This window comes from Schizophyllum commune (assembly GCF_000143185.2).
Source record: "Schizophyllum commune H4-8 unplaced genomic scaffold SCHCOscaffold_5, whole genome shotgun sequence".
Lineage (NCBI taxonomy): Eukaryota > Fungi > Basidiomycota > Agaricomycetes > Agaricales > Schizophyllaceae > Schizophyllum > Schizophyllum commune.
The window spans coordinates 2641365-2666380 of record NW_026089542.1 but is presented as its reverse complement, the minus strand read 5'-3'; the positions used below and the strand labels follow the sequence as shown (position 1 = coordinate 2666380).

Sequence of the window (25016 nt, the reverse complement as noted above, 5' to 3'; positions counted from 1 at the left end):
TCTCAAGTCCACCGTCCTCGGCCAGGACACCAATGAGGATAACATTACCCATCAGTTGGAGGCAGCGTCGGTGCCCGTCGCAGCAGACGCAGCGTGCCGATCGTGCGCTGATCCGTGCGATGCAGGTGCGCACAAGCGCCCCCTCCTTCCCTTCATTGCTGACCTCGGGAAACGCGCAGGCCATGAGGAATACCCATCCAAGTTCGATGTGGACATGGAGACGCGAATGCTGGGCTCAGTGAAGCCGTACAGGCGAATGGTGCGTGCGCGCCACCCGATCATTGCTGCAGTGAACTCACCCTAGCTTAGGTCGTGATCTCGACAGGCAAGGCCGACTGGGCGCGCGAGGTCACAGACGTGAAGGGCACCCTCGCTTCCTACCTCAGCAGCGTGCACCATGCGAAGCCGCACGGAGACCACCACCATCATCATGCGAAGGCAGCGAAGTCAGTCGACGGCGTGTTCGCCGCTGAGACCGCAGGGCGCTTGTCCGTGCTCAACGGCAGCCACGACACCCTGAGCGATGACCACCAACGCGAGACTGTGCTCGTCTTCCCGGACTACACGATCGTCACGGGCGTGGCACCGACGCAGGCGGACGCGCAGGCGTTCTACGACTCCGCTCTCGCACCCGACGCGCACATCGGCAATGCTACGGGCGAAATGAAGACCTGGGTCATCCCGTACAGCTGTGTCATTCTACTCTGTAAGCTCATCGCTGTTCCCTTGCAAGCTCGCGACCGTCGCTCATAGCACTTCCCCATGTAGGCTCGCACAAGCGCCGCGACAACCGCTGCCACATCGCCGCGAAGACACTCGAGAGCAGCTTCTGCAACGCTTTGACCAAAGAAGGTTGGCAGGTCGACACGCGACTGGAGGACCCGACAGCGCATATGGTACGGTCCCCTCCCTTCACCTTATGAGAACTTTCGCTGAGCTTGCCAGGGCAGCGACCCGCTTGAAGCCTTCTCTGGCTCTGCTGAGGAGAAGGAGGCACACGTGAAGCAGCAGCTCAAGGGCCTGCAGTCCGAGAAGCGCGCGCTGATCCTGAAGAACTCGCACATAGGCGGGCACAGATACGCAGGTAATGCGATTGTAAGTGGCTTTTCAACATCGTTGCGGTGTGAAAAGCTAACGAACTTGCAGCTCTGCCTACCCGCGGGACAGAGCGTCTGGTACGGACGAGTTACACCGCACGAGGTCGATGCTATCGTCGCGCAGACTATCGAGGGTGGCAAGATCCTTGCTCCTCTGTTGCGTGGGGGCAACAATATCGCGAGACCAGGGTGCAAGTCGTTGCATGAGTGGTAGAGGGAGGCGTTACTAGACGAGGTCGGGATGTATGTTATCGCATCACAGTCAATAGAGCGTATCTGGGCATCGTTCGGTGAGCTCTGGGATGTCCTCGGCGAAGCCTCCGACCAAAAGAATCCTCAACTAGACTCAGCTTACTCCGTTGGCTCACTCGAGCAAAGGAATTTCCGACGGCTTCAGTTCATTAGCAACAACGTCCTAGTTTACAGTTTGTCCACGCCCCGCGCGGTACGAAGTCCGTGCCCCGCCTCCTACATACTTATACACTGACAGTCCGTACGTGTGTTCATTATGCGGCTGGTGCTACAGATATTGTACAAATACAAAAAAAGCAAAGAATATAGCGAGATTTCACCACAACGAGCAGCGGCCATAGATGGATGATAATAGACATAGACATAGGGAAGGTTGGGTCAGAACGGAGAAAAACGACGTAGGATGACGGTCGAACATATAGATATGGGAGCGCAATCGGGAACGCACGAGAGCACAACCCAAGGCAAAAAGGAGGACGACAGGCAACGCCGCATCAGCCCGGCCCGTCGTTCGTGTGGTTCTCGTTGTAGACGAGGGGCATCTCGGGGTTGTACTGGAATGCGGCGCCGTCGAAGCTGCTCCAAAGGTCGGCGTTGCTCCCCCGCGCGGGCGGATAACTTCCATTCGTGTTCCCGTACGTTCGCAGGAAGTCCAAACCGCTGAACGGCAACCCTGGCTCCGCGAACTGCGCTGTGAGCGGAGTCGATAGACTCCCCATGTTCATGTCGTCGTAGCCAGTCAGATGCGAGTTGTACCCGCCGTATTGGTCGCCGTTAAAAGCCTGCCCGCTCTGCGAGCTCTGCGGCGGGAACATGTCCAACCCGTCGCTGGGCCCAGCGCCGTTGCCGTTGACGCCATTGCCCCATCCTTGGGCGCCACCTATGCTCTGCATCCCATAGTCGGCGAATTCGTACTGCGACGAGCCGGACCGCGACGGGGATATTGGCGGAGGGCCGTAGAAGCTGCCAGACATGCTCATGTGAGGGATGTCCTGGCCAACGTCCATTTGCTGGCCGGGCGCTGGCGAGGGGAGGTTGACGGAGGCTGGCGAGCTGTGCGGACTGGCAGCTTGCGACGGGTGTGGGGATACCGGACTCGGGAACGTGTTGTAGTAAGACGACAGCGGATTAGCGGTCAGCTCGTCGTCATCCAGACCGCGTCGCCGCGAAGACGAGCGGGCGCGCTGGGCTGAAGGGGAAAAATCAGTAAACCAGAAAAATACATCGGCGGTGAGATAGGCACGCACAATTACGGTAGGGCGAAACCGCATCGAGCCTACGGTTCGATGGAGGCCCATCGCGCGACAGATTGCGCCGCGATCGACTCTTGATAGCCCGTCCCGCTGCCGCCGCATTCGGGGGCGCGGTCGATATGTGCACTGAGCGCCGGCCTTCCGCCAGGGCGGGCGCGACGGTGGCTGGCGGCGGCGTCTTCTCCATCGCATTGCGCGCCATCGCCTGCCCGGCCGTATGCGCCAGCTCGGAGAGAAGCTCGCGGCCCTTCTTCGCGCCGGGCCACACACCCTCCCACGACTGCAGCGCCACCAGGGGCGCCTTCGCCTCCTCCATGGCGGCCTGCGCGGCCTGGGTGTTCGGCGTGTGCATGGCGTAAAGGAGAAGGATGACCGCGGAGCTGAATAGGTGCTGCAGGAAGAATGCAAGGTCGTGGGATGGAGGCACAACGGCTTTCACCGACGGAGCGAGGTGAATGCAGGAACGAGCGGCGTTGACTGCCTGGACCGTCGACTTCGCGCTGAGTTTGGGGTTCGCCTGTACGCGCTTCACAGGCAGGTGGTTGCGGTGAAGAGCCATCTGTACGGAGTAGTAGTGGCTGAGCAGAACGGTCCCAACGCAAACATGCTCGTCCCGCTCCGACCTATTCTTGAAAACCTCGGGGATTTCGTCAAGCCATCGCTGCAAGGCTGTATCAAGGATTTCCACCGTCCGCTGTAGTTGAGCCTGCTTGTCGGGGTCCCCGTTATCCTTGACGATGTCCAAAGAGTAGACTTCGCGGAGCATGCGGCCGGCGAGATGGTACAGTTTAGTCAGCAGGATGAAGCCGGTCATCAGGAAGGGCCGGGTATTTGGGGCCACCTTGTGCATGAGGTAGTCGGGCAGGTAGTCATCATCGACGGGAACGAGCTGCTCCACGTCGCAGTCCGCGTCGTTGATACCCAAGGGACGACCGAGCGAGAGTGCGAGCATGCGGTCCATCACGTAGACGCCCCAGAAGATCTTCCTATGCGTCTCCTTCTGCACCTCAGACAGGTTTCTTTGCCGGCGAGGCGAGCGCTATCAGATGATCAGGTCAGGAAAACTTTGGCGGCCTGCATGGTACGCACATGAAGCCCCAGGTCTTGCGACATCCGAACCGCTTGCCCTATAAGCAGCCACGCTTGTGGGAGGCAGTTGACTGCACACAAGAACGAAGACAGCAGCGTGAAGCATTGGACGTGCTCTACCTGGATCTTTGCATGACTGATATAGTGCAAGATGAGGGCACTGAAACGAGGGTTGAGCGCTTGTTCGAAGGCGGGTACTATAGTCCGAGTGCAACGCACCGTTCATAATAGATCATGCCCATACCGCCGTCGTCCATCCGGTCGGGGAAGACGATGGGTGCGCCGCACGCAAATACGGCGAATACGAGGGAAATGAAGGCTGTCTCAGTCCTGTGCTTGACGATGTCATGGGTGTTATCCATAAGGCTGACGTATTGCTTCATGAACGTCGGTTTGTCAATAACCGGTAGCAGATAATGGAGGCGGCTGAAGTAAGCGTCGACCTAGCCGGGGTATGTGGTAAGTTAGCAGGTAGCTAGGTGGTCGAGGGACACACCATCCGGTCGGCCAGCTCACGCTCGGGGTACTCGACCTCTTCAGGGCCAGGTAATGCGCGCACTTTGCCGAAGAACACAGTGGCGGGGAAGAATAGCTTGTTCGGGCCAGATTCTGGAGGATTCTCTTCCATCGGCGACTGATGTTGCAAGGGAGTCGTGGTGATCTGGCGCAGAGACTGTATGAGGGACATTGATGACGAACCCCCCATCCATCGGCCATGCCCGTATTCGTCTACAGCGAGCTGCCCGAACGAGTCGCTCACGTCGTCCTCCTCGACCTTGATAGGCGAAGGCTCGGCGGAGGGTGCTTGGGCAGGGGTGTTGTTAAGTATGTTCGCAGCTTTCGTGATGTTCTCTGCGGGAATTGAAGGAATGGCGCGCTGGATCTCGGCGAGATTGCCGCCATTCGTTGATATGCCAATCTGGTCGAGCACAGGTGCGAGCTGATTGAAGAGAGTCTCCATCTGTAGGAGGCGTCCCTCGAGCTCTTGGACGTAGCTTATCTGAGGTGAGCGCCACGATAAGCGGAGGGGGGCGGGCACATACTGTCTGCTGAGCGCGGCCCTGTCCTTCGTCTGTAGCCAGGTGCATTGCGATCCCGAAGCCATACATTGCGAGCAGGTGGGTTCGCTACCATCGCACTTGATCTTCTTGCGCCTGGGGCTTGTTAGAGTATGTGCGCAGCAGAGGGGATGGGTCGCACCTGCAGCTCTCGCAGGCTCTCCACACCCGTCTCCGCTGTAGCTGTAGGGGCTTGTGGATGTCCGAGCCAAACTGCTCGCTGTCGTCCTGTTGCTTCTTCTTCGTGGGCAGGGTCATATTGACGAGCTCATCGCCCTTTGCCATTCGTCGCGCGCACAGAGAAGGAGGGAACACGAAAGCGGAAGCCAAGCTTGTCGCAGCCAGGAATGGTATCTCTGCCCACGTGCATCTCAGGCACCCCACATGTGCATCATGTTGAACTCAATTTAGATCAATTATCTCCCTCTCGTGGCAGACGACAGCCCTATACACCGTTTGTGGCTACGAAGATGGCCACGATGACTGAGATCTGCGCTAGAAACTGGTCTGTTGCGAAGTTTGACAGACGAAGGCGTCCGGGCCCCGGCGCGCACCGCCGCATCTACTAGCGTTCCCATTGGGCCGTACGAAAGAATCGGGCCAAAGACCCCACGCCCTACCGCAAGCCTCTTTCCCTCAGTCCCACATGACGCCCGCCTCTGCCTGATACGCCGGGCGCGCCCGAGAGCAGCTCGATACTGTATGACAGCCAGCTGCGCCTGACATCGGCAGAGGAATGCAGGAATGGCAGTCCCATGCGCGGCCAAGGGATCGATGGGTAGTCGAGGACGAAGCAGGTAGAAGGATGGGCCTATGAGGACTTGAGAGTGGGAGATAAAGCGGTGCTGAAGCCGGGATAGGCCGTGTGGAGGAGTCGAAACGCATTGAGGGACGCCGCCATGCGGAACAGCCAACCTCGGCCACGGCCCACCTGTGAAGACCTTTGAAGCGTAAGCATCGCGTCCCCACCAACCGATAGCGTGTTGATTCAGGCAACAGCGAAGCCGGCAGAGGAGAGCGTGGGGCGGGGCTGATCAGCGCAATATCACGAACAAAGCAGGCCAGAAGCTGACGCGAGAGTCAGTGCAGTATAAGCGACGGTCAGGAAAGGTCATGATGTCGATTGAGTGATTATCCAAATCTTTGTTTTGGACGAAGGTGCAGGCTTCGAACTGAAGTTGAGGGTGGGTCAAGAAGGGATAACCTCTTCGAAGTGCTTGTAAGTATATATGTGAAGGCCGAAACTTTTCTGTTGAAAGGCGAACAGCGAGAAGCACCTGGAGTCTTGAAAGTGATGACGAAGAGTAAGGGCAACAATGAAGGGAAAGGCCGACTGTCATCAAGTTGGACTTGAGACCAGGTTGTTTGGCAAAAAACACTTGAGAAAGGGCACGCACGTACACGGACTACTACATTGAGGCGGGAGAATGAGGGCGTACGACAGCGAGTTGCGTTGGTGTTCAAAGTTGTATTGAAGTGCCTGAGGTCTCACAGAGACAAGAGGGTGAGGACGGAGAACAAGGTGGAGCGTATGGCATTTCGAAAGCCAGGGCGTCGAATGCACTCGACGTTCAGGACAAGGTGGGCTCACCGAAAATGGTCGACCAAATGCGGATTTCCACGTGAATGACCGGAAGATGCCGTCACCGCGGAAATTTCGTCCTCTGTGACGACACGGCCAAACATAACCCTCACCGCTGGACGCCATGGCCGACACGGAGGCGAACCCCCCAGCGAACGGTGCCGCGACCGAAGTCGAGGATGAGGAGACCAAGGTGTGTACTTGCTCCTTCTGCTACTCGCCGCGCGTGTGCACCCAACGCGCGAGACGCGTGGGTGGGGGAAGCACACATACGCGGACGGGGGAATTGAGGACAAGAGCACCGGACAAGATGGTTGACTGGCCTTGCAGGAGATCATGCTGATGAAGCAGCGCGTCGAGGAGATGGAGAAGGAGGCCGCGAAGCTGCGCGAGATGCAGGAGGCGGCGGAGAAGGCGTCTGAGTCGGGGGTCAGTGGGGGCGCGCCCATGGACACGGAGGAGGACAAAACGGCGGCAGACAACCGCAGCATATATGTCGGAAATGTGCGTGGGTGACTGATGATGGTGTGTATGGACAACTGACTGGGCATGCAGGTCGACTATAGCGCGACGCCAGAGGATATCCAGGCGCACTTCCAGGCGTGCGGCACGATCAACCGGGTGACGATCTTGTGCGACAAGTTCACTGGGCATCCGAAGGGGTGCGTCTCCCTCCATCTCGTGATTGCTGCATATGTTGACAAGGCCTGCAGGTATGCATACGTCGAGTTTGCTGAGCCTGAGCATGTCGATGCCGCTGTCACAATGGACAACTCCTTGTTCAAGGGTCGGTTGATCAAGGTACCAATTCCCCTCACTCTCCCTTCGTATCACCTACTGACAAGTCATATAGGTGACCCCAAAAAGGACAAATATTCCTGGATTCAACCGTGGACGCGGACGAGGCGGTTACCGCGGCGGATACCGCGGGGGCTACCGTGGCTATTCGCCATACCCAAGAGGGCGGGGAAGGTGAGTTCGTGGCTTCCCATCCCCAGGTATTCGTCTGAACTGTTGCAGGGGACGTGGCCGCGGCTTCTGAGCTGCTACATTGGACTGTATCTCTTGTACTATCATATACTGCAAAATACCGTAGAAGCACACCGTGCAAAGGTGGCTGTAATCGTATGCGTCCCCGCCTACTGCCCATATTTGCTGCATATTTATTGGGGAACAGTCGTATACGCTATTCTATGTGACCTTCCATTCGCATGAGGAGTCAAAGTAACAACTTGCCACGAAAGAGCAGAACTGTACCGCAGAAATCGAGGACGGAGAGGGACTCGAGCGTGACGTGACAGCTTGCGATCGACGCTCTTCGGCCGGCTCGAGGCGCTTGTTCTTCCCCGTTGACCGCGACGCCGACGCGACCAGCCATGCTCTCCAACGCGGTCAAACGATGGCCGCGTCTGATGTCTACCAGGACTGGCGCGTCCGCTGCCTCCGCTTCCAAGGCCGCGCCCCCACCCCCGGCACATAAAGCCAAGCCCGCCTCCAGCGAGCCGCAGCGCAGGCCGCCCGTGCAGCCCCGGCCCTACCCCTTCGCACTCAACCCCATTCGCATCGAGCCCACCGCGACCCTTCCGCCAGAGCGTGTGCTCAAAGGCAAAGGTGTCATGGAATACGTGAAGGACACGCTGCCCAACGCGCGCCGCAAGGCCGTCGCGGACCGCCTCTTCGGGCGCAACTCCCCCCAGCGGGTGCCCATTGGCTCGGTCCTGACTGTGCAGCAAGAGCACGCGCCGACGCAGTTCACGGGTGTGTTGCTGGACGTGCGCCGCCGCGGCCCGGCGACGAGCTTCCTGCTTCGGAATATCGTGCAGCGGACGGGCGTGGAGGTGCGCTTCTTCGTGTACTCGCCGCATATCAAGGATATCAAGATCAACTCGCGCGCGAGGGGGACAAGGAGAGCGAAGTTGTACTACTTGCGGGACTCGCCAGAGAAGATGAACGCTATTGCGTCGGGGAGGGCCAGGTATGGTTCAGCTGTTCTCGTCTCGTTCTTACAACTGACTATTGCCCCAGATAAAACCTTCCCTATACTCCTCGGGAGCGTGCCCTTGATAGGCGGTGGAATATGTCGGGAGCCCTTCATATCATGTTCCCTCTATTATTCCTCGGGCGCTTACTGGTAGTGATAATGCATGCCCCGCCTCATCCGATATTTCTGAGTTTCAATAGAGTGAAAGTGTCCACATAGCTGGTAAGACAACATAAGCGCCGTCTTCTGAATGCCTTGAGCAAGTACGCTCTGCGCCGTCTGAAGAGGTCCGCGTGCCGGTGATCGAATTCGGCATCGCGCCGGACTTGGCGGCTCACGGACGCTGCGGTGCACGTTTACCTCTTGTCCTCCACCGTCGTCGCCACTATGGCCCCCGGTCGCCCACGGTCTCTGCGCACGCTTGCCTTTGGCGCAAGCCGCCGCGACTCCTCGCCCTCCGCTGTGCGCAGTCCGTCTCCCACCTTCTCCGATGCGACGCACGCCTCCGCGATGAACTTCGGCGCCAACGGTCCTGAGAAGATTATCACTCGCGCAGACCTCAAGGCGAGCATTCAGGCGTATGAGGAGGTGCGCCCCCCAGATAGTCGCCCAGGTCGTGATGCTTATCTGGCTCTAGTTAATGGAGAATAGCGCGCGATACCGCAATGCGCTGGTCGAGATGTCGCGGGCGACAGCCGCATTCGCGGATGCCCTGGAGGCATGCAGTGGGTGCGTGGCTAGAAGACTGAACGCTATACGTCTTCTCACATACCCTCAGGCTCAAGGGCCCTTCATACGAAGCGGGTACACGCTTATTGGCTGCTTCTGGATTGCATCATCTCATGGGCAATCACTGGCACGTCTTGGTGCGTCGCCGTCCACCTCTCTTTACCAGTATCTGATCACAGCCTTCAGGCCGATACCATCGACAAGACCTTCGAGAAACCCCTTCGCCAGCACCTTGATACGTACAAGACCATCGTCAACGTGCGTCTGATATCTCACCATGCACCATACCGACGCTTCTAACGCCATCACAGGAAAGGTCGGCACAGTATGAGCGAGCTCTGCGGGAGAAGAGCCAGGTTATACGACAGACGGAAGCCCGGAACATGAACAGGAAGGAACGCAGTGCGTATTGTCCCCGATTTTCCTCGTACCCCTATGCTAACCCCACACAGATTTGCAGAGCTTCCGTGAAGCCCTGACTGTACTACAACGACAAGTGGATGAGCTGGATGAATTGAAGGTCGACCACTACCAGGAAATCATGGAGCATGAAGAGGAAGTGTGGAATGTGGTCCAAGGAAAGGTGAGTACGCTGCCAGTTCCTTCATACAATTACTCAAAGCCGGCAGACGTGCGTGGTCGTACGCTCCACGATGGACGTACTCGACCGCTTCACTTCCAAAGCGTGAGTCCCTAGTGTCTACCCCTAATCCTATATCTAACCTTTAACAAGCTCGGACCCCGTAATCGAGGTCATGCTGCAGACTGTGCCAGACCCCTTCGACGCCTACGGACCGCCACCAGCGAAAGACCAAATTTACTCCATCCTCCCGCCGCTTTCTATTATGGGCGGGCCGACCTCGTCAGCATCAACGCCTACCGCTCAAACGCCCGAGGTGCATTCTAATGGCCTACCCGCGGCGGCTTCGGTTCTGGCATCAATGAACCCGTCGTGGGTTCCCGCGTCCGTCTCAAACGACGACGTCTACCGCTCAGATACCGCGGAGTGGGCCGAGAGTCTGCCGCCCGCCTTCACGCCACCGCGCTCCACATCGCCAACCTCACGCTCTCCGCCAAGCTCGACCTCGCCCACGCACGCGCGACGCCACTCGATACCTCCGCGGAAGGCCGAGTCAAAGCTGCGCTCTGTGCTCTCTGTCATCGACGAGAACAATGCTCGATCAGATCCTGAAGGGCCTGCACATTCGCATTCGACGCCGGATTTACGCGGAGCGGGTGTGGTGTACGAAGCGCCTGATCCGATGAACCCCTCCTGGTCCTTCACGGATGCACATCAGCGGCTGGGCTCTGCAGGCACGGACGAGACGGACGATGCAACGACGCCGCGTCATTCGACGTTCTTCCCGCCAGACACTGATGTCGTGCCGGACGACACTTCGCAGCAGAAGCACGCTGTGGCAGCTGCATGAGCCCCCTGCACCCAGCGACTGCGTAGCTCTTCGTAGTGGTTGCTGCGAAGTCCTTCGCGTCACAACTTATCTTTATGCTTTCCAACGTTGCCCGCGAAGCAGATTCCACACCAGTAGCTTCGGACGCTCTACCAATTGCACCAAGCAACATGTCCTCCATTCGTCTTCTTACCTACCATTAGGGCTGCCCTATGCCCTTGTACACCTTCGGACCTTTTCAGACTATCTCGCATGTACTCATATCGTCGTTCGTATCATGATTCTCTAGCTTCCTCGTTCGTGGGCAGGTTTTTCCTTCAAGGCTATGGACGCGTTACTGGTCGCACGTCCATTCATGTTCGACTACCTTTTCCGGAATCAATGGCCCGGGGTCAATCCCACAATCATTTGTCTGTTCGTATTCGTGAGGCCATTCGGCTATGCCGAACAGAGTGTATGTGTTGCATTAGTTTGAATGTCTATGTTACCAATGATGCAAGTGAGTGGTGGTTCTCGCCAAAAGCTGGCGAAATGAGCTTCTCCGGAGTGGTGTAGCTTTATCGACACTCCTAAGTCGATGCGGTCGGCTTCTTCATGTCGGAGCGAATAGCACTTTCATGTCGACGCAGTCGGCTTCTTCAGGTACTCCAACCGATACTCGCGAAGCACGTCCTCGCCTACTGGCGCAGGGCTACGGAAGAGCAAGTCGGTGCCGCCGCTGGTCTTCGGGAAGGCAATGACGTCGCGAATGGACGGTGTGTTGCAGAGGATGGACATGATGCGGTCGAAGCCTGGGATGTTGTTAGTAGATGAAGCAGGCGAGGAAGAGAAGTTAAGGAAGGAAAGGGCTACATACCCAGTGCGATGCCTCCATGCGGTGGTGCGCCGCAGCGCAGGGCGTGCAATAGATGCTCGAACGGCGCCTTCTCACTGGGGCTCAGCTGATCGCAGTGTCAGTCAGCAAGTCATCAACGACGACATGAATGCCGCGGCTGACCTGCAGAATGTTGGTGAAGATATGGTCCTGCATGGCCGCATCATGCACACGGACGGAGCCACCGCCAATCTCGACGCCGTTCAGCACGAGGTCGTAGTGCTGGCCGCGGACCTGGGAACGACATCGACGTCAGTAATGTGCGGCAGGTAAGGAAGTGGGAGAATTCTGTATAAGTGCAGGCATTCGCACTAACCTCATTGATGCGCCCATCGTACATCTTTGGTACGTCCTCCCACATTGGCGCGGTAAAGGGGTGGTGGGAGCTGCTCCAGCGACCGTGCGCGAGGAACTCCTTGTCCTCATCCGCGTTGGTGAACAATGGGAATTCGGTTATCCATAGGAAATTCCGTGCGTGGGCGGGGAGCGTCAGGTCACCTTACAATTGTCAGTTGGGTAGTGGATGGAGGAGCTAGTGGGCCTGAGAGGAACCTACCACGCTGCTGGGCCAGCTCTGACAGCTGGAGACGGAGTTTGCCAAGGGGCGTGGATCCACCCTGACAGAATCATAAGCGCCGCTGTCCTGGTCACAGGTAATTTGAGCGTACCTGCGCCAGCTTGGTTCTTCGTGCTAACCAGAGATGGTCGCCCGGCTGCAGTGAGGGTATCTCGCACGCGCTGTCAGACGGCGACGGGAGTCCCGCCAAAATGCTGGATGTACGGTGCCACGATGCCCGGTTGCCCTCATCGATGAGGATACGCTCCTGAGGTCGTGTCTGAGTCAAACGACAGCGGGGCGGTGTCATAGGTGCAGCTCACCGTTACAGCCCCGCTTTGGGCAGCGTGCGAGGCAGCGGTAAACTCGCCGCCACGGACAATGAGCGCCTGCAGAATCTCGCCCTCGCGCTCTAGCGCCTCTCGCTGGGCGGAGGGTAGGTAGGGCGTGATATCGCTGATCTTCATTCGCTCGCCGTCATACAGGGGCACGGTCATAAGGCGCCCACGTACTCACCTCTAGGCCAAAGCGCGTGTCCGGCTTGTCCGAGCCAAACTGTACAATAGGATGGCGCGTGAGGATTTGAAGACAAGCGATAACGGCGGGGCTTACGCGATTCATTGCCTCTTGGTAGGTCATGACAGGGAAATCCGAGGGCAGCTCGGTACCCTCGGCGGCGGCCCACATTGCGGGGACGAGGCGCTCGATGGTGTCGCGCACTTCCGCGCCACCGATGCGCCAACCGCGCGCGAGAGAGGCCTCATCTGGGCCCCAAGAGACGAAGGCCATTTCCATATCGATCTGCGTGAACTCCGGCTGCCGGTCCTTGCGGCCGCCCTCGTCGCGGAAGCACTTGGCGAGCTGGAAGTATCGGTCGACGGCGCCCGAGCAGATGAGCAGCTGCTTCGGCTGCTGAGGCGATTGCTGGAGCGCGTAGAATACCGGCCGGTCGTCTTCTGCGCGGGCGATCCGAGAGGGGACGAGGTACTCTCGCGCGCCCTCGGGCGAGGAGCGGAGCAGGACGGGCGTCTCAACCTCGGTGAAGCCTAGGTGAACGTGTTGGCTACGGTCATACACGGAGTGGCGTCGAGAACGTGCCTTCCTGCTCCAATACAGTTCGTGCGGTGTGCGCAACCTTACTGCGCTTCTGGATGTTTTCTGACAAAGCTGTGCGCCTGAGGTCAAGGTACCGGTACCGCGCGCGCAGATCTTCGTTCGCCTGTGATGTTGTGAGAAGGTCAGCAGAGTCGTCCGGTCGCACGCCATCGGCACGCCCGAATACAGCAAATGGGGAACAACTGGAGGAAATGTTGGTTGTGACTGGAGAGCGACGAGGGAGCTGACAGAGAAACCCTCGCGGTGGGAAATTGGCATCAACGTCGTTCGGAGAACAGAGCGTACGGTGACCGCACGGTAAGTAACCGTACGCTCTGATTCTCTGCGAATGTGTACGCCGAGCTCCCATTCGACGAGAAAAGCTATACCCGCTGGGCTTCTGGGTCGACAGCCACGAGAATAACGCCTCAAATCCCTGCGCCGTTGTGCTCTGTGTGCCCAACCCTCTGGGAATGCTCGGGTTTGACCAGCAAAGACTTCCCAATCTCAGCCCAATTCCTTCTGACCTAAGCCCGGAGCGCAGCGCATGGGGTCACAAGCGGGACAGCGCGAACGTTGAGCTGAAGTTCGGGCTGGTCAGTAAAGGACAAGCGTGATACGCAGCAAGAAATGAGAGCTCACTCCACCACTAAACTTTGCCATCACGCGGGGCGGCAGACGACGACAAAAGCGTGGGGCGAGCTGAATGCTGAATTTGCAGAAGAGGCTGGTCGGAGGTCTTCGTACGCAGGATGCGAGCATTTAGGTTCACTGCATCATTGTTCGGTAAGTCGAGACCTATCGTGCCTCTATAGCAGAGGCTCACCCGATGTTCGGACACAAACGCCAAGTCGCCGATTTCTGGCATCGGGTATTCTTGCGAATATTTGGGGTCCCTTGGGTAGCCCGCGCTCGTAGAACACTGGATGTGCCATATCCAGGATTTCGCCCGTATATCCCCACCAGCTGTATTCGGGCGTGCGAGTGGAACTGTGCAAGAAAGGACGTACCAAATGTGTAACGTCCGACGGCACGAACGGTAAGTCCTCTTGAGCAGGATTAAGCACTCTGAAGTCCGACACGACGATGTCTATGTCGGCTGTACCGCCCTTATCAATTTATGAATGCCCGCAGCAAAGTGTTCCGAAGAAAAATACGCACACGCCGTTGATTCTCTGGACGAAGAGAGACCTCGCCCTCAATGAGGACCACGGACTCAACCGTGACGTCGGATAGCCCAGCAGCTGAGCCATCGCGTTTGACAACAAGTTGTGTGGCACCGGATGAATCCTTCAATGGAAAGAAAGACACGTGCTTGCCGGCCTTCCTTCGCGGAGTTGAGTTCATCTGTTGACCGAGGAGGATCTCTGGGCTATACCTTTCAGGGAGTAACCAGCCCGCCAGGACGACCTTCTTCCCGACGTCCGCGGCAGAAAGGGTGCCACAATTGTGGGTCCGTTTGGGGTACGGGGCTAACACAGTTTTAGGGAAATGGAAAGCGGCGAGATTACTTGGGCTGACCGCAGTGCGCATCTCGTGATAGCAAGCGGAGCGCAGGTGCGCCAAGGGTTCTTGACCTGACTCTGGCGCGTAGTGCTAGCATCGCCGTGGTGGTGGGAGTTGAGAGGAGACGTGCAAAGTGCCCAAATGCAGCGCGACGCCGGCGCGTTTGACGCTCGCCGGGACTTGCCGAGCAGGGGAGATCACATCTTGTCTCCGGCGCTGATGAGCCAATGTCCAGTATACTCATCTCCAGATTCTACGCGCATCATCTGGCAGCTATTGAATCTATACAGCCATGACGGGTCTAATGGGCGTTCCATCAACCACTGCCGCCACGTATAAGGCGAGTGATACGCCTGACCGAGCTGTCGCCCTGCAACTCACACTCCCCCCTCGACATGCACTCCATCACAATGCTACCTACAGAGGTACTGGACCGCGTATGTCAGCATCTGTCGCAAGGGGAGCTTGCGTCTATATCCCTGCTCTGCTCTTCCCTCCACCAGACAGCCGTACGTCTCCTCTACCGAGATGTACAGGTATCCTCCGCGGCGGGGAACATGTCCCTCGTCATGACACTTGCCCGGCGACCTCAGCTCGCACAGCATGCGCGTAGCTTCTGCATCACTGGTGCGTCTCACGCGCCCCCACTGCGACCCTTCTACGAATTGGTCGCCCGCGTTCTACGAACGATGCCTTGCCTCACATCCCTCGATCTCGCGCTCGATCACCGAGCGTCCTGGGTTCTAGCGGGCTGCGCGCTACCACATCTCCTTCGCTTTCGCTGCACATTTGTCATGGACGCGCACGTCGCATCCTTCCTGTGCACGACACCTCTTCTGCGCGATCTCGAAGTCCACTCGCTGGCGCCGGACGCGTTCGAGAAGCCCGTCACTCTTCCCGAGCACGCACTGCCGCGCTTGGCGTCATTTACGGGCTCGTGCACTGCCGCCCTCGCCATCATCCCCTCCCGTCACGTCTCAAGTGTTCACCTAGCCAGCGGTGATTGCACGCCCGACGTCGTCGCACGTCTCGCGGGCTCGCGTTCACCCATCCAGCATTTCACCGCGCAGGCCACCTCCCCACCGATCGCGCTTCTGCCGCACTTCGCGCAACACATGCCGCAGCTGCTCTATCTGCGCCTGGATACGAATGACTTCGTTCTGGATCCAGGAGATGTCGTAAGTCGTCATCGTTCATGGGCCTGGCGGGCTGGCGCGCAGGACGCTGCGTCACCTTCATTTCCGACCTCATATCCGACTGACGCGCTGACGGTATCCACAGGGCCTGTACGAGGGCATCGTAGATGAACTGCCAGCGCTGCGCGCGTTGAGAGCCTTCGAGCTGTCCGGCATCTATTGGCCCTCTTCGGAGAAGGAGACGGGTGCGCGAGAATGGAGATCGCCTCTATTGACGATTTCGGAGGGGGAGAGCGATAGCGCAGAAGCTGAACTGCAGTCGGAGCTTCTGTGGGCGTATTACTGACACGCTGTATTCTTTGTCATCCAGGACGCTGGATCCTTTGACGACGTTACACAGTACTCACGCAGTCGATATCTCGAACGCTATATGTATTTACTCTGCCTCCCATTACTGTAGCGATGTAGAACAATATACCCATGTAACAGTATAGCTCTAGCGCTACTAGGAATCCTCTGAACGACTCCTTCAAGCAGAACCAATCTCATACTGATGATGACTTCGCGTGACTGATCGCGTCGATCGAGTGGCCGTTTGCTCCCGCCTTCATCATGTCGGCGCGCAAAGCCAACGACCTCGAGAAGAAACTACACAAGGCGGCACTCAAGGCGCATAACAAGGTTAGCTATCGTACCTCTGGCTATTCGTCTGGATGCTCATGCGACCACAACGCCCTCGCAGGAGCTCTCCGTCGAAGATGTCGCGGAAATCATCCCGGACAACAAGGCGCGGACGGACGCGCTCAACTTCCTGCTCAAGGTCGGGCTGTTCAAGAGCTTGAAGAACGAGAAGGGGAAGGTCAGCTTCCGCGCGGTGACGAAGGAGGAGATTACTGTGTGCGTCTGTGCTTGCTTGTTACTGGCATAAGTGAAGACTGATCAGCGGATAGAACGAAGGACCTAACGGCGGAGGAGGGACTGGTGCTCAGTCATATCAAGGCGTCGAAGAATGAAGGTGCGTGATAGACTCAGTGAAATGGGCGCGTGAAGCGAGCGAGCAATGCAGGCATCTGGACGAAGCACCTAAAGGCGAAGACGAACCTCGCGCAGGCGCTGATCGACAAATGCCTGAAGGTCCTTACGCAGAAAAAGCTCATCAAGCGCGTTCAGTCTGTGCAGGTACGCGCCTCCCCTTCCCATGCTTCGCTCCTAAGCTCATTCCACCGTCCCAGCATCCGACGCGCAAGATATACATGCTGGAGGGCGTCGAGCCGTCCGTCGCGCTCACTGGCGGCCCATGGTATACAGACAACGAGCTGGATGTGGCGTTTATCAATACCCTGATACGTGCTTGTCTGAAGATTGTGCGCGACATGGTGCGTCGGTCGTTCGACTGCATGACTTGAGCTGATGACTGGTGTAGAGCTCGCCTCGTCAATCAGCGGACAAGCAGGGCGCACTGTTCCCGATTGGTTACCAGCCTGAATACCCCACCGCGCAGAAGATCCGCAGCGCACTGCAGCGCGCCCATCTTACGGACACCGACTTGTCGGAAGAGCATGTTGAGAGCTTGTTAAACGTGCTCATCTTGGACGGCGAGATCGAGAGGGTGTGTTCATATGTAACAATTCGTGCGCCGTATACTCAAGGTTTGCAGATACCCGTGGGCATCAGCGTACCTCGTCATGACGACACAGAAAGCAGCGACGAAGAGGTCGAGCGCTCGCACAAGAAGAAGCGCAAGCGGCGAAGCGACTCACAAGAGCGCCCGAGCAAAAAGCGACGGAGAAAAGCTGTCTTTACCAGCGACGAGGAGGACTCGGAGGACTCGAAGGACGAACGCAGGAAGAAGCGCAAGCGCTCGAAATCCAAGTCCAAGTCGAGAGAACACGACAGCGACTCGGAGGACGAGGACGAAACCTCGTCTCAGAAGAAGTTGAAGCAAAATGGCAAGAAGCGCCAGCTTTCGGAATCGGAAGATAGCGACTCCGAGATTGAGCGTGCAGTGAGCAGCAAGAAGAAGAAAAAGCGGCGCTCGCGGAACAGCGACTCGGAGGACGAGGACGAGGATTCAGAAGACGAAGAACGACGCCGGAAGGAGAAGGAAAAGCAGAAGCGCAAGCGCAAGCTCGAAAGGTCACCATCACCGGACCTGCTTTTGGGCGTGGATCTGGGGGAGAGCGAGGGAGTGTACGCGTACCGCGCGGTGCGGCAGGAGCAGCTATCGCTCGGGTGGTCGCAGGCGCCGTGCAGCATCTGCCCGTCGTTCCAGTTCTGCAAGGAGGGCGGGCCGGTGAACCCGACGGAGTGTGTGTACTATACGGACTGGCTGGCGCAGGCGAATGTGCAGGCGGTGGAAGAAGGGGAACAGGCGTAGTTGAAGAGGAATAAAGGTTGTTGCTACAATTGTATGTTGTATCATTTGTCACTGCCTAGCGCTGATACTGCATTGCGTATGAACTCTGCCGCGTCGTAGCGCACTATGGGCGTATCGCTGCCTGCGTCGGTGATGACTGCAGGTGCATTGTTGGTCGTCAGCTCGGCTGCTACGCCTATGTACGGTGCGCCGCTGGAAGATGTAGCTTCGAATCTGGTCAGTCGCCAGCCTTTCGGGATCACTCCGTCGATGCGAATTGTCCGCGCCGCGACGTCGACTTCGACGCGGTTGAAGTCGAAACCTAGACCGATGCCGAGGGCCTTCGTGTACGCCTCTTTCGTTGTCCAGATCCAGAAGAAGTGCCGTAGGCCTTCCTCCGGTTGCAATGCGCGTAGTTGGCGTCGTTCGAGGGTTGTAAGCTGATAATGAGATTGAAATGTCATCTGAGAATAATCAGAACTTTATATTTACTCACCTGTTCGCCAAATGTCTCAGTGAGGGATGCGTACGTCTCACCGCGAGGCATACGAACTTCCATGATATCTATGCCGACGCTGTACGATGGTGGGTTGGCGCCACCTGGAGCGAAAGCCATCGCGACGAAACTGCTGTCGTGAGATACGTTGAAGGCGATTGCAGGGTCAAGAGGCGTCGTCTCAATTTCTACTATCAGTCAAAACCAGCGGCTTTATATGTAGACCTCTCACGAAGTATGGCTTTCCGACGTCTGTCTTGCCAAATGTTATTTGTGCGACTGGCACACCATGCTGCTTCAGAAGCACGCGTGGGAGAAGACGTCCAGTGAGACAGCCTGGTATAGTCAATTTCAGGATAATTATCTTGCGGCTTTATTGAGAGGGCTGACGACAAGCATCTGCGCGGTGGTAGAAGCGCTTGATCCTGGCCTGACTCTCAGCATCTACGAGCTCTAGGCCAGCTTCATAGAGCTTCAGCCGGTTAGAGGACTTTGCGATGGATATAATCATGCCATCATACCTCTACATCGAGAGCGTCTGGCTCATACGCTACGAGCCATATTTCCATCGCAATGGGGAAAGGCAAGATGCATTGTTGCCGAATCAGGTAATCACCTGTCGGTCCGGGCCGGCAAGTCCCGACTCGGGATCAATTCGGATTTCGTTGAAGTTTCACATTCGCACGCTGCTTGCTTTGTGCCATCATGGGCGTCCTTACCTCACGGTGCACACGCCTACCCTGCTGCTCTGATTGGCGCAGAAAATATAGACTCTAACAACGACCCTGATAGTCCGGCCTGTACTCACGCAATGGCACGCTTCATGCGCTCGGTCTTTGTTCTTTCCATTGCCCATCACCGATTTCATCTTCCATTCGCAATCGCTCAGCCTTGCCAAGATGTGATGGATCCTTTTATGTCTGTTAATGCGTCAACCTCTAACATAGCAAGCCGCGCCCCGCTGCTACACAGGGAGTCAAAGGACCCTCAGCAAAAAGGCCGGCAGAACGACGTTGCGGAAGAAAGGCTCGCGATGACCTATAGCTCGGGTCAGGAGGGAGGGAACTGCCCACCCCTCGCATCTTGATGAACAACATCCTCTCTTCCTGTGCAGACGTCTTCCCGCAGCTCGAGGCTTTCTTCGTCAGCCATCTGAATCCTCTCGCCCATTCCTCACATCCCATGGTCGACGATAGCCTTGCCGCACACCAAAGCGAAGGAAGCCCGATGCAATGCGTAGAGAGTGAAGGTGCACGGGTACCTGAGCCCTCGCCGCATCGACTATCCGCCGACCACCCCCTCGTCGATTCCATCGCTGCCAAAGACACTGGAGACAGCACTGTGTCTCAACGTTGGTCGCGTCCCAGAAAGGCCAAGAAGACCAAGTAAGCATCCGCAGGTCCATTGTGCATGCGCAGGTTACCGAAGATATACTTTCTCTCAAGGTTGCATCAGTACTCTCGCAAGGAAAAGGCCATGATTCGCATCTATCGCCTATACGGGAAGACTATCAACCAAGTCACAATATTGACGGGTGCGTCTACAGCTACGATAAGCCGCTATGTCAGAGACGGGGCCATCAACGACATCATCGAGGACTGGGATTATGTGGACGCCGAGTTTTACCGGAAGTACCCTCCTCTAGTGCGTGCGCCAACCCGCCACATCTCTCGTTGCTTTCTAAAAATGTCCTCAGGATACAGATGAGCTCATCCATAGGCACGACTGCCTGAGAAGGGCCGGAGGTGGGCCGCGCAATGTACGCTACAATATTTGTACCGAACATTCACGATCTGATACGTATTGTTAGCTGTTCAGTCACAGACAGGAAGACGTCGATACGCGGTATCTTGACTTTCCTACGACTGGGCTACCCCCCAGCTCCGGTCCAAGCCGCACTCGTGTAACAAGACAGCGTCCTGCGCGAGTGACCCCACTGCCCGCGAACGATGTGAGAAACCAATCATATACTCTGTCTTTGCGGCTGCTTATTCGTCGATCTCTACAGATCGCCACGCCTGCCATGGAAGTACAGGAAGAATCCAACCCCGGGACCGAACCTGAGGATGTGCCGGATCGTGGCCCTTCACCTGGTACCTGCCAGGATGAAGCCATCTACATATCCTCGGATGACGAGGAAGACGACATCGAGCCCACCAGCGATCATCCTCCGACCCAGGCTTCGAGCGAGGACCAAACCACTCTCTTCAAGGCTTTCTACGCCAATCTGGACTTCGATATGTCTCAGCATCACGCCGCGCTTGCGAACTGTGACCTCGGCACCGCTCAGCACGTATTACCATTGCGCCAGTGGCCGCAGGACAGGCTCGTCCAGATTTACCAGAGGTCGATCCCCTCTCTGCACTACTTCGAGTGTCTCGTTCTTGCAAAGGGCGTCAGCAACATCGCGCTGGACGGGACGATTGAGAAGAGTGCTACCAGGGTATGTTCTGCGTCACAAGTGCCAATGTGTGCATACGTTCTAATGCATCCATAGCAACGGTTGGACGAGGCTCCAGCAATTTGGACACTTCCTGTTCAGCGCTTTCTCGCCAGCCTCACGCCAAACCTCTCCATGCACTCTAGCCTCCTTCAGGGTCTAGGGCTTGGTAGCCTTGGGAGACTTATCACAGTCGCCGGGTGGTCCGACAAAGGCTTGCTATCCGATTCTTGCCCCCATATTCGCAGCAGGCTGTCAAGACTGCACCGCTACGTCCTGTACTGCGAGCTGAAGATGGCCATTCAGAATACGGCGCAGGAAGGCTGGCTGGGCAACTACTACGTCCCCTTCATTGTGCAGCGCGCTGAGAGACAGGTACCCCTGGTGGAACCAGCTATGCGAATCCCACTCAACATCGGCTCCTTCGCCGGCCTGGATATCGACTTGTCCACGCATGCCCCAATGCTCATCGAACGTGGCATCAGCACTTTGGAAGACGTTGCTGAGCTCGGGAAGTGGAGCTTGAAGAATATTCGAATCATGCTCATGGAAGTCGCTCCCGAGCTCACCATCCTCGAGCGCTTCGTTCTTGCGCACAGCATCAAGTTTAGTACGCCGGACGGTTACTTCAAAAGAGGAATGATGCGCGTGAGTAACGTTTTCGCCCTCTGGTTTTCGTGTATACCAACCAGCTATCAGGCCCGGCTCAATACGTGCCCCGATTTGTGGAACGGAACGCCGAACAAGATCCTTGCTGGTCGAGAGCAGGACTTGTCCGATTGTCTGCCAAAGCTGGCGGACGCGGGCCTTGGGACGCTGGGCGCGCTGTACGCTATCAGCCACTGGGACGGAGCGGAGCTGGGGGACCTGCTCGAGGAAGCCGCCAAGATCTCGCCTGTGAAGGCCGCCATCATCATCCAGGCCATCAAAGAGACCGTCGGTCCCGCGACAACGAGCCTGAGTGCCATATTCGGCGCTCGTTCGCCGTGAGCTAACGTTCTGTCGTTCTGTCTGTTCCTCTCCGTACTATGTAGGTCAGTCTCGCAACACCCTCTTCTTCGGCGATGATTCTAACGCACAGCGAGTAGATTCTCTGTTATTAGAATGAAGTTATGATGAAAACCCGCTGTTTGGACGCGAATGTATCGCCCCGACTACGCCGAGGGGCCTGACGATGAAGAGGTTCATTATATCACTCCGTCGGAAATGAGTCATGCCAAAGTTGTCCGAGAGCACTCGCTTGGCTGATCTTTGCGCGACCAGGTCACCATCCATGCATCCTGGGCTCAGTCTCAGTCTCTGTTGCATCTGCCTCGTCACCAGTAAAGGCTTCTTCAACTCTTGACATCTGTCAAAGGCGGCCCCCGCGTGCTCGTTGATACAGTGGGTGCAATATCACTCCAGGCCGATTCACCTCCCTGCTCCAGGTCTCCGTGCATATCAAACTGTCAGTGCGCATCTTCCCGTACAATGTCCTATTCAACGAAGTTATGGGGTATGCACGTGTCGCTGCCGAGTGCGGTCGCCTGGCGTCACACTCGCTGGTGCCGTACATGCTTTCGCGCGTCTTGCCTCCTACCCTAACGTCGTCCTCTTTCCCTCAGGCCTCCTTCTACTTTCGCCATCCCGAAGCTTGATGACTGCACGGCAGCATCACCAATGGCGCCGCATAGTATCATTCCTATCGACACTCATCAGACAACCTCACGCTCAATTCCGGCACCTCCAGGCGATGGAACTCGAGGCGCAGGCCAACTTCGGTTCATTCCGTACGACCCCGCAGGTCGCAATCCTCTACGACGTTACTTGTACGTGAGATGATCACTCAGTTTGGAGCCTTGAGATGCTGAATACCCCCAGTGGCGGTGGAAGACGAAACTATTACACGCGCGGTGACAGAGCCAACGTTCGCTGGTTGTACACGATTGGAAAACTGGACTGGAGTGGTATACACGCTATGACGGGAATAAGCCGTGGTACGATCAACTCATACATCGAGAACAATCGTGCGGATCCGGACGACGTGACGCGGGACGTTGATTTTATCAGCGAACGCATTAGGCGAGAATATCCACCACCTTGGGTGCGTCTCGATAGTCTTGTCGCAGGTCATCGTAATCGCGTACTCATTTCCTGACTATCAGGATGATCAAGTACCTCATACGCCCATCTCCGAGCGAGCCGCGCACAGGAAGAGACGCAAAGTGAGTGTCAGTCGTATATGGCCGTATATGGCCGAAGCTGAATGGGACCCGTGCAACAGCTCTCGGACGATGCGAATCAGGAAGAGACGGGGAACACGGACTCTGACCTAACATCATTGGAGGACTCGCCTCCGCCACGACCTTCTACAAGTGATCAAGATCGCTTTGTCGAAGAGCCGCGCTCGAGGAAGAAGCAACGGCTGCTGACCGGCGGCACGCAGGCTGTATTCGAGGTGAGAGTAATAATGACCAGCTTGATTGATGTGCTCAGACTTCCGTACAATGATAGGCAGCGCTTCCTTCGCAAGCATGCGACGACCTACCTCTCTTACAGCCTATGTCAGGGATGCCCATCCTGGAAGGTCAGTATCATTTGGCCAAAGTCAGAGCGTCGAGTGCATCAGAGCTTCGTCTGACTCGAACTCAGACGACGATGCAATGGACGCGACGGAGCCTGCTAACCATAGCGTGCCCCCTCTCGGGAACACAGTGCCTGGCCCACGCTCGCTACAATTTCGCCAGCAGCGCTTTGCCACAGAATTCCTCGCGAACCTCGACTTCGACCTGTCTGCCCATGCTCCGGCTCTCGCACAGTGCGATCTTGGCACGGCGCGGGACGTGTATCCCTTGCGCAACTGGACAACATCAGATCTCATGTTCACCCTTGCGGAGGCGATGCCCCAGCTGCCGTATATCGAGCGCTATGAACTGGCCCGGCGCATCAAGACCATGTCTGCTACCTGCGGTGCTGTGAAGAGCCCAATGAGGGTACGCATGACCTTAAAGATGGAAAGGCGCTGTGGCTTATGCCGACTGTAGATGCAACTGGACGAGGTACAGGAGGTCTTACAAATCCCCATACTGGGGTTCCTCTCACGTTTGTCAGTGGACTGCTCGCAGTATCTACCCAAGCTCGAGGGCGCGGGGCTCAGGACCCTCGGGGCAATTGTCGTGATATCTGGGTGGACAAGTGCTGAGGTCGAAGATGTCTTGAAAGGCGCAGTTCCGGACATGAAGCCCCTCCACCGCTTTATATTGACGAAAGCCTTGGCTCGCTTGTCGGACGCTATAAAAGCTTCGGGTGCGAACGCGACACGAACCCTCATAGACCATTTTCGGGAGGGACCTGCGGGACTATCGAACGCCTCATACCCTGTCCTCGGCGCTTGGTTCTTTAGCTCCCTCGACCACGACTTGTCCGCGCGCACGGGAGTCCTGGCTGCTGTAGGGCTCGTCACCTCGAAGGAAGTCGCCAGCTTGCGACCCTGGAGCGTAGAGGACCTCCATGAGATGTTCAAGGAGCTCCTTCCAGATTTGCTAGCTGTCGAGCGCCACGTGCTCATTCGGGGCATCAAGTCAAGCCTGCACGGTGTTCCGCAACGCTCGCCTCTCAGGGTGAGTAGCGTTTTATTACTTTGAAGCAGCCTGAGTGATACTGACAAGAATAAGGCAAAGTTAGACGCTCGCCCTGACTTGTGGCAGGTGTCCGCTGCCAAATTCCTCGCCAAGAGGGAGCACGATCTGTCTGCCTTCCTCGACGATTTGGATCGTGCAGGCATTGGGAGCCTCGGCGCGCTGCTTGCAGTGAGTCACTGGAGTCGGAATGAACTTCTTGCATTACTGCAAGAAGCTACACCTGCCATGAGCTTCGTCCGCCGCTACATGCTGATACGTGCGCTGCATTCGGAAGGGGATAGGTTACTCGCAGGCGAGCCAGCCTAATGAGATGTTGTAAATGCCGATCTATCGAAATGTACTTTCACGCCTCCTTCGTGTACTGTACTCTCTTGGGCACTCTCAGACGGCGTTTGAGCCATAAATGTTTTCTCTATTGTTCTGCTTTGGGAATGCATCCGCCGGCCCGCCGCGGCCAGTCACACCACGCGGTTATCGCCCAGTTATC

General features: G+C 57.1%; 9 protein-coding genes across 9 annotated transcripts; 6 read left to right on the top strand and 3 right to left on the bottom strand.

Moving 5' to 3' along the window:
* Window positions 1-150: 150 nt before the first annotated feature.
* On the top strand, window positions 151-1390 carry SCHCODRAFT_02623828 (uncharacterized protein). Its single transcript, XM_003038154.2, has 5 exons — window positions 151-259; window positions 310-706; window positions 769-896; window positions 946-1095; window positions 1147-1390. The coding sequence occupies exons 1-5, from the start codon at window positions 257-259 to the stop codon at window positions 1309-1311; spliced, it is 843 nt and encodes a 280-aa protein (XP_003038200.2). The 5' UTR covers window positions 151-256; the 3' UTR covers window positions 1312-1390.
* Window positions 1391-1464: 74 nt separating this feature from the next.
* On the bottom strand, window positions 1465-5087 carry SCHCODRAFT_02688147 (uncharacterized protein). The gene is made up of 7 exons (XM_003036793.2): window positions 4892-5087; window positions 4735-4845; window positions 4188-4686; window positions 3911-4134; window positions 3692-3851; window positions 2597-3641; window positions 1465-2538 (listed from the first exon to the last, which is right to left on the bottom strand). Exons 1-7 carry the CDS (start codon window positions 5032-5034, stop codon window positions 1844-1846), a joined length of 2877 nt encoding a protein of 958 aa, XP_003036839.1. The 5' UTR covers window positions 5035-5087; the 3' UTR covers window positions 1465-1843.
* Window positions 5088-6667: 1580 nt separating this feature from the next.
* Window positions 6668-8493, top strand: SCHCODRAFT_080477 (uncharacterized protein; the record flags this gene model as incomplete). Its single annotated transcript, XM_003038153.1, has 6 exons — window positions 6668-6835; window positions 6887-6993; window positions 7045-7132; window positions 7237-7303; window positions 7706-8306; window positions 8357-8493. 6 exons carry the CDS (start codon window positions 6668-6670, stop codon window positions 8358-8360), a joined length of 1035 nt encoding a protein of 344 aa, XP_003038199.1. The 3' UTR covers window positions 8361-8493.
* Window positions 8494-8699: 206 nt separating this feature from the next.
* On the top strand, window positions 8700-10471 carry SCHCODRAFT_02700682 (uncharacterized protein; the record flags this gene model as incomplete). The annotated part of the gene is made up of 8 exons (XM_003038152.1): window positions 8700-8900; window positions 8950-9041; window positions 9091-9178; window positions 9228-9299; window positions 9353-9443; window positions 9494-9624; window positions 9671-9726; window positions 9775-10471. 8 exons carry the CDS (start codon window positions 8700-8702, stop codon window positions 10469-10471), a joined length of 1428 nt encoding a protein of 475 aa, XP_003038198.1.
* Window positions 10472-10810: 339 nt separating this feature from the next.
* Window positions 10811-14599, bottom strand: SCHCODRAFT_02623809 (uncharacterized protein). Its single transcript, XM_050345199.1, has 14 exons — window positions 14497-14599; window positions 14354-14447; window positions 14137-14302; window positions 13986-14084; window positions 12979-13099; window positions 12493-12926; window positions 12397-12435; window positions 12204-12341; window positions 11993-12148; window positions 11881-11941; window positions 11641-11822; window positions 11448-11558; window positions 11307-11391; window positions 10811-11241 (listed from the first exon to the last, which is right to left on the bottom strand). The coding sequence occupies exons 1-14, from the start codon at window positions 14576-14578 to the stop codon at window positions 11066-11068; spliced, it is 1944 nt and encodes a 647-aa protein (XP_050200689.1). The 5' UTR covers window positions 14579-14599; the 3' UTR covers window positions 10811-11065.
* Window positions 14547-16162, top strand: SCHCODRAFT_02623805 (uncharacterized protein). The gene is made up of 3 exons (XM_050345198.1): window positions 14547-14821; window positions 14905-15659; window positions 15763-16162. The coding sequence occupies exons 2-3, from the start codon at window positions 15039-15041 to the stop codon at window positions 15961-15963; spliced, it is 822 nt and encodes a 273-aa protein (XP_050200688.1). The 5' UTR covers window positions 14547-14821; window positions 14905-15038; the 3' UTR covers window positions 15964-16162.
* Window positions 16163-16229: 67 nt separating this feature from the next.
* SCHCODRAFT_02667187 (uncharacterized protein) lies at window positions 16230-17994 on the top strand (the record flags this gene model as incomplete). Its single annotated transcript, XM_003038150.1, has 7 exons — window positions 16230-16298; window positions 16360-16514; window positions 16568-16632; window positions 16684-16796; window positions 16850-16993; window positions 17041-17226; window positions 17275-17994. The coding sequence occupies 7 exons, from the start codon at window positions 16230-16232 to the stop codon at window positions 17992-17994; spliced, it is 1452 nt and encodes a 483-aa protein (XP_003038196.1).
* Window positions 17995-18035: 41 nt separating this feature from the next.
* On the bottom strand, window positions 18036-18980 carry SCHCODRAFT_02497942 (4'-phosphopantetheinyl transferase; the record flags this gene model as incomplete). Its single annotated transcript, XM_003036791.1, has 4 exons — window positions 18036-18413; window positions 18470-18649; window positions 18702-18805; window positions 18860-18980. 4 exons carry the CDS (start codon window positions 18978-18980, stop codon window positions 18036-18038), a joined length of 783 nt encoding a protein of 260 aa, XP_003036837.1.
* Window positions 18981-19537: 557 nt separating this feature from the next.
* On the top strand, window positions 19538-24971 carry SCHCODRAFT_01115145 (uncharacterized protein). The gene is made up of 16 exons (XM_003038149.3): window positions 19538-19854; window positions 19915-20113; window positions 20166-20228; window positions 20280-20420; window positions 20478-20912; window positions 20967-21557; window positions 21609-21845; window positions 22337-22404; window positions 22514-22717; window positions 22770-22992; window positions 23054-23113; window positions 23173-23346; window positions 23403-23475; window positions 23541-23881; window positions 23933-24508; window positions 24596-24971. The coding sequence occupies exons 1-16, from the start codon at window positions 19556-19558 to the stop codon at window positions 24833-24835; spliced, it is 3924 nt and encodes a 1307-aa protein (XP_003038195.1). The 5' UTR covers window positions 19538-19555; the 3' UTR covers window positions 24836-24971.
* Window positions 24972-25016: the final 45 nt, after the last annotated feature.

What these genes read in the sequence shown, in the direction of transcription:
- SCHCODRAFT_02623828 (XM_003038154.2), top strand. An exon ending in CAGCTGTGTCATTCTACTCT is followed by an intron (nt 707 to 768) that starts GTAAGCTCATCG and finishes TTCCCCATGTAG; the next exon opens with GCTCGCACAAGCGCCGCGAC. An exon ending in GATACGCAGGTAATGCGATT is followed by an intron (nt 1,096 to 1,146) that starts GTAAGTGGCTTT and finishes ACGAACTTGCAG; the next exon opens with CTCTGCCTACCCGCGGGACA.
- SCHCODRAFT_02688147 (XM_003036793.2), bottom strand. Translation starts at nt 5,034, where the DNA reads ATGGCAAAGGGCGATGAGCTCGTCAATATGACCCTGCCCACGAAGAAG. An exon ending in AGGGCCGCGCTCAGCAGACA is followed by an intron (nt 4,687 to 4,734) that starts GTATGTGCCCGC and finishes ACCTCAGATAAG; the next exon opens with CTACGTCCAAGAGCTCGAGG. An exon ending in GTGAGCTGGCCGACCGGATG is followed by an intron (nt 4,135 to 4,187) that starts GTGTGTCCCTCG and finishes TACCCCGGCTAG; the next exon opens with GTCGACGCTTACTTCAGCCG.
- SCHCODRAFT_02623809 (XM_050345199.1), bottom strand. Translation starts at nt 14,578, where the DNA reads ATGCTAGCACTACGCGCCAGAGTCAGGTCAAGAACCCTTGGCGCACCT. An exon ending in ACCAAGAGGCAATGAATCGC is followed by an intron (nt 12,436 to 12,492) that starts GTAAGCCCCGCC and finishes CCTATTGTACAG; the next exon opens with TTTGGCTCGGACAAGCCGGA. An exon ending in CCCAAAGCGGGGCTGTAACG is followed by an intron (nt 12,149 to 12,203) that starts GTGAGCTGCACC and finishes ACACGACCTCAG; the next exon opens with GAGCGTATCCTCATCGATGA.
- SCHCODRAFT_02623805 (XM_050345198.1), top strand. Translation starts at nt 15,039, where the DNA reads ATGTCCCTCGTCATGACACTTGCCCGGCGACCTCAGCTCGCACAGCAT. An exon ending in TTCTGGATCCAGGAGATGTC is followed by an intron (nt 15,660 to 15,762) that starts GTAAGTCGTCAT and finishes CGGTATCCACAG; the next exon opens with GGCCTGTACGAGGGCATCGT.
- SCHCODRAFT_01115145 (XM_003038149.3), top strand. Translation starts at nt 19,556, where the DNA reads ATGAACAACATCCTCTCTTCCTGTGCAGACGTCTTCCCGCAGCTCGAG. An exon ending in TCAAAAGAGGAATGATGCGC is followed by an intron (nt 21,558 to 21,608) that starts GTGAGTAACGTT and finishes ACCAGCTATCAG; the next exon opens with GCCCGGCTCAATACGTGCCC. An exon ending in CTATTCAACGAAGTTATGGG is followed by an intron (nt 22,405 to 22,513) that starts GTATGCACGTGT and finishes TCTTTCCCTCAG; the next exon opens with GCCTCCTTCTACTTTCGCCA.